The 6330-nt window shown below is 42.7% G+C and overlaps 1 protein-coding gene across 1 annotated transcript; it reads right to left on the reverse strand.

Annotated features, from left to right (window-relative positions):
- Positions 1-4413: 4413 nt before the first annotated feature.
- LOC127310799 (uncharacterized) lies at positions 4414-5487 on the reverse strand. The gene has a single exon (XM_051341436.1). The coding sequence runs from the start codon at positions 5485-5487 to the stop codon at positions 4414-4416; it is 1074 nt and encodes a 357-aa protein (XP_051197396.1).
- Between the last annotated feature and the right edge of the window lie 843 nt (positions 5488-6330).

Genomic DNA, 6330 nt, shown 5'->3' on the forward strand with positions numbered 1-6330 from the left:
ATCCAACATAGCAAAAGAGGCAATGCGAAATAAAAGGCAGAATCTGTCAAAACAGAACAGTTCGTATTGACGAATTTTAAAATGGCACCAGACTTGCTCAAATGAAAATGCTCAAATTGAATGAAAGTTGCGTACATATCTGAGGATCATGCACGTAAATTGGCTTAATTTTCTGAGCTACCTACAGGGAGGTGGACCCAGATTCGTGACAGCAAAGAAATCTGGAACTGTGCAGTAATCCAAATCTAGTACTTACTTTTCTATCAACGGCTTAACTTGGCACAACAAAACACTAAACTAAGATAAGGAGAGGTTGCTACAGTAGTAAACAACTTCCAAGACACAAAATAAAAACAAAGTACTGTAGGTAAAAACATGGGTTGTCTCCCATAAGCGCTTTTCTTTAACGCCTTTCAGCTAGGCGCAGAAAGTGTGTATCAAGTATTATCAAGAGACGATGTGTCAACATCATAATTTGTTCTCATAATAGAATCAAAAGGGTGCTTCATTCTCTTTCTAGGGAAGTGTTCCATACCTTTCTTGAGAGGAAATTGATATTTTATATTACCTTCCTTCATATCAATAATAGCACCAACAGTTCGAAGAAAAGGTCTTCCCAATATAATGGGACAAGATGCATTGCATTCAATATCCAAGACAACAAAATCAACGGGAGCAAGGTTATTGTTAACGGTAATGCGAACATTATCAACTTTACCCAAAGGTTTCTTTGTAGAATGATCAGCAAGATTAACATCCAAATAACAATTTTTCAGCGGTGGCAAGTCAAGCATATTATAAATTTTCTTAGGCATAACAGAAATACTTGCACCAAGATCACATAAAGCATTACAATCAAAATCTTTAACCTTCATCTTAATGATGGGCTCCCAACCATCCTCTAGCTTTTTAGGAATAGAGGCTTCACGCTCTAGTTTCTCTTCTCTAGCTTTTATGAGAGCATTTGTAATATGATGTGTGAAAGCCAAATTTATAGCACTAGCATTAGGACTTTTAGCAAGTTTTTGCAAGAACTTTATAACTTCAGAGATGTGGCAATCATCAAAATTCAAACCATTATAATCTAAAGCAATGGGATCATCATCCCCAATGTTGGAAAAAATTTCAGCAGCTTTATCACAGTGCAGTTTCAGCAGCTTTAGCAGCTTTCGTGCAGTTTTTCGCGCTTTGCATTAGAAGTGGAAACATTGCTAACACCAATTCTTTTATTAGTATTAGTAGGAGGTGCAGCAACATGTGTAGCATTAGCATTACTAGTGGTGGTAATAGTCCAAACTTTAGCTACATTCTTCTCTTTAGCTAGTTTTTCATTTTCTTCTCTATCCCACCTAGCACGCAGTTCAGCCATTAATCTTATATTCTCATTAATTCTAACTTGAATGGCATTTGCTGTAGTAACAATTTTATTATGATGATTCTCATTAGGCAAAACTTTTGATTTCAAAAGATCAACATCAGCAGCAAGACTATCGACTTTAGAAGCAAGTATATCAATTTTCCCAAGCTTTTCTTCAACAGATTTGTTAAAAGCAGTTTGTGTACTAATAAATTCTTTAAGCATGGCTTCAAGTCCAGGGGGTGTGTTCCTATTATTATTGTAAGAATTCCCATAAGAATTACCATAGCCGTTGCCATTATTATAAGGATATGGCCTATAGTTGTTACTAGAATTGTTCCGGTAAGCATTGTTGTTGGAATTATTATTTTTAATGAAGTTCACATCAACATGTTCTTCTTGTGCAACCAATGAAGCTAATGGAACATTATTAGGATCAATATTAGTCCTATCATTCACAAGCATAGACATAATAGCATCAATCTTATCACTCAAGGAAGAGGTTTCTTCGACAGAATTTACCTTCTTACCTTGTGGAGCTCTTTCCGTGTGCCATTCAGAGTAATTGATCATCATATTATCAAGAAGCTTTGTTGCTTCACCAAGAGTGATGGACATAAAGGTACCTCCAGCAGCTGAATCCAATAAATTTCGTGAAGAAAAATTTAGTCCTGCATAGAAGGTTTGGATGATCATCCAAGTAGTCAGTCCATGGGTTGGGCAATTTTTAACCAGAGATTTCATTCTTTCCCAAGCTTGAGCAACATGTTCAGTATCTAATTGTTTAAAATTCATTATGCTACTCCTCAAAGATATAATTTTAGCAGGGGGATAATATCTACCAATAAAAGCATCCTTGCATTTAGTCCATGAATCAATACTATTCTTAGGCAGAGATAGCAACCAATCTTTAGCTCTTCCTCTTAATGAGAAAGGGAACAATTTTAGTTTAATAATATCACCATCTACATCTTTATATTTTTGCATTTCACATAGTTCAACAAAATTATTAAGATGGGTAGCAGCATCATCAGAACTAACACCAGAAAATTGCTCTCGCATAACAAGATTCAGTAAAGCAGGTTTAATTTCAAAGAATTCTGCTGTAGTAGCAGGTGGAGCAATAGGTGTGCATAAGAAATCATTATTATTTGTGGTTGTGAAGTCACACAACTTAGTATTTTCAGCGTTGGCCATTTTAGCAACAGTAAATAAAGCAAACTAGATAAAGTAAATGCAAGTAAACTAATTTTTTTGTGTTTTTGATATAGCAAACAAGATAGCAAATAAAGTAAAACTAGCAACTAATTTTTTTGTATTTTGATTTAGTGAAGCAAACAAAATAGTAAATAAAACTAAGCAAGACAAAAACAAAGTAAAGAGATTGAGAAGTGGAGACTCCCCTTGCAGCGTGTCTTGATCTCCCCGGCAACGGCGCCAGAAAATATGCTTGATGGCGTGTAACTCACACGTTCGTTGGGAACCCCAAGAGGAAGGTATGATGCGCACAGCAGCAAGTTTTCCCTCAGAAAGAAACCAAGGTTTATCGAACCAGGAGGAGCCAAGAAGCACGTTGAAGGTTGATGGCGGCGGGATGTAGTGCGGCGCAACACCAGGGATTCCGGCGCCAACGTGGAACCTGCACAACACAACCAAAGTACTTTGCCCCAACGAAACAGTGAGGTTGTCAATCTCACCGGCTTGCTGTAACAAAGGATTAACCGTATTGTGTGGAAGATGATTGTTTGCAGAAAACAAGTAGAACAAGTATTGCGATAGATTGTATTTCAAGAAAGAGAATTGGACCGGGGTCCACAGTTCACTAGAGGTGTCTCTCCCATAAGACAAACAGCATGTTGGGTGAACAAATTACAGTTGGGCAATTGACAAATAAAGAGAGCATGACCATGCACATACATATCATGATGAGTATTGTGAGATTTAATTGGGCATTACGACAAAGTACATAGACCGCCATCCAACTGCATCTATGCCTAAAAGTCCACCTTCAAAGTTATCATCAGAACCCCCTCCAGTATTAAGTTGCAAAGCAACAGACAAATGCATTAAGTATGGTGCGTAATGTAATCAACAACTACATCCTTAGACATAGCATCAATGTTATATCCCTAGTGGCAACAGCACAACACAACCTTAGAACTTTACATCCTTTGTCCCAGTGTCAATGCGGGCATGAACCCACTATCGAGCATAAGTACTCCCTCTTGGAGTTACAAGCATCTACTTGGCCAGAGCATCTACTAGTAACGGAAAGCATGCAAGATCATAAATAACACGTAGATATAACTTTGATAATCAACATAACAAGTATTCTCTATTCATCGGATCCCAACCAACGCAACATATAGAATTACAGATAGATGATCTTGATCATGTTAGGCAGCTCACAAGATCCGATAATGATAGCACAATGGGGAGAAGACAACCATCTAGCTACTGCTATGGACCCATAGTCCAGGGGTAGACTACTCACTCATCACACCGGAGGCGACCATGGCGGCGTAGAGTCCTCCGGGAGATGATTCCCCTCTCCGGCAGGGTGCCGGAGGCGATCTCCTGGATCCCCCGAGATGGGATCGGCGTTGGCGGCGTCTCTGGAAGGTTTTCCGTATCGTGGTTCTCGGTACTGGGGGTTTCGTCACGGAGGCTATTTGTAGGTGGAAGGGCAGGTCAAGAGGCGGCACAGGGGCCCCACACCATAGGGCCGCGCGGCCAAGGGGGGGGCCGCGCCGCCCTAGGGTGTGGCCCCCTCGTCGCCCCTCTTCGTCTCTCCTTCGGACTTCTGGAAGCTTCGTGGAAAAATAGGCCCCTGGGCTTTGATTTCGCCCAATTCCGAGAATATTTCCTTACTAGGATTTCTGAAACCAAAAACAGCAGAAAACAGCAACTGGCACTTCGGCATCTTGTTAATAGGTTAGTTCCAGAAAATGCACGAATATGACATAAAGTGTGCATAAAACATGTAGATAACATCAATAATGTGGCATGGAACATAAGAAATTATCGATACGTCGGAGACGTATCAACCACCTACTCTACATATCCTGCCATGGCGTCTCTTCATCAGGTCCGGCTTCTTTCAACGTCTTGATAGCCGCAAGTATACCTGCATGCCTGTCATGGAGCACGCACACATTTGGGCGATCTTTCACTATCGATTTTTTTAACTGCCTGAAGAACCATAACCAGCTAGCAGTGTTCTCGCTCTCAACAAATGCAAATGCGAGAGGCACAATTCGATTGTTGTCGTCCACTCCAATGGCTGTCAGAATCTGACCCCTGTACCTCCCAGTCAGAAAAGTTCCATCTACACACATCACCGGACGACAGTGCATGAAAGCCTCGATGCATATGCTGAATGTGAAAAACACCCTGTGTAGAACCCTGACATTAGGGAACTCTGGTATCACAAAGTCTTCTATGTCCACATGGGTGCCTGGATTCCGGTCCTTCAATGTCTGGAGGAGACGGACGACACCGTCATAAGCATCATAGAAGGCCCCGAATCTGTTCTCCAGTGCCGTCTGTTTAGCCCTCCATGCCTTGCCATATTCAATTGCATACTTATATTGAAGGTGAACTCTTTTCTGGATGGCTTTAACCCCCATCGCTGTATTCTCTACAATCTCGTTGTAGAACAGGCGAGCAATCAGAGTGGATGTAAGGTTTCGGTGATCCTTCAGCATACTCTTAAGGACACATGTGTGCGGCACGAAGTCGCTCACAACCCATGTTGTGTCATACTTCGGACAGTACCCATGCACCCTTGATGGACATCTAGCATTGCTGCAAACCATTGTCAAGAATTTCTGACTTGAAACGGTGGTTTTGAATACCCTTTGCGTGTTCATTGCCCACTGAGTGATTGCTTCCTGCAGATGTCTCTTGTCAGCATATCTAGCACCAATTGAGATGGTGTTCATGCTGTACTCCCAGGCAGATTCATGCCGATCATCCACTATCATTGCCTCCGACAAATCATGGTTCCAAGAAGAGGGGATCGGATCCTCCTCCTCGTTGTCATCTGAATTCTCGGATCCACCAGATTCATCTGAGTCAAGCTCATCGTCCACTCCATCCTCGTCTACCTCGTCCATCATGTTCTGCATCTGCTCTTCTTCTTCATCCTCGCTTTGAAGCTCGACACTACCATCATGACCACCAGCTGAATGGCTACTCTGCCCGGATTGGAAACTGCTGCCGCCAGCATCAGAACTTTGGCTGCTCTGGCCTGGATGGAACTGACCCTCACCTTCCTAGGAATTCACCTCCTTCGCCTCGGGAAGCATTAAGGCGATGGGGTGAGTTCCCCTGCGCTCGCACGCTTCTAACCAGTGCACCCACTGAGAGGTCCGCTCAATCGGCTTCAACCGCCAGAAAATTTGGGTACTTGAGTTGCTCCACAAAGCATGCACACCAACAGTGTATGCTTCGGGATTAAGCCCGAAATTCACGGTCAACCACTCCTTCAACTGACTAACTCGCCATGTTGATACGTCTCCGACGTATCGATAATTTTCTTATGTTCCATGCCACATTATTGATGATATCTACATGTTTTATGCACACTTTATGTCATATTCGTGCATTTTCTGGAACTAACCTATTAACAAGATGCCGAAGTGCCAGTTGCTGTTTTCTGCTGTTTTTGGTTCCAGAAAGGCTGTTCGGGCAATATTCTCGGAATTGGACGAAATCAACGCCAAACCTCCTATTTTTCCCGGAAGGCTCCAGAACACCGAAGAAGAGTCGGAGAGGGGCCAGGGGGCCACCACACCATAAGGCGGCGCGGGCCAGACCCTGGCCACGCCGGCCTAGGGTGGGGCCACCCTGTCAGCCCTCCTGCACCGCCTCTTCGCCTATTTAAGCCCTTTCGACCTAAAAACGCGATACCTCTTGACGAAACTCCAGAAAGACTCCAGGGGCGCCGCCACATCGCGAAACTCCAATTC

This window comes from Lolium perenne, chromosome 6, assembly GCF_019359855.2.
Source record: "Lolium perenne isolate Kyuss_39 chromosome 6, Kyuss_2.0, whole genome shotgun sequence".
NCBI lineage: Eukaryota > Viridiplantae > Streptophyta > Magnoliopsida > Poales > Poaceae > Lolium > Lolium perenne.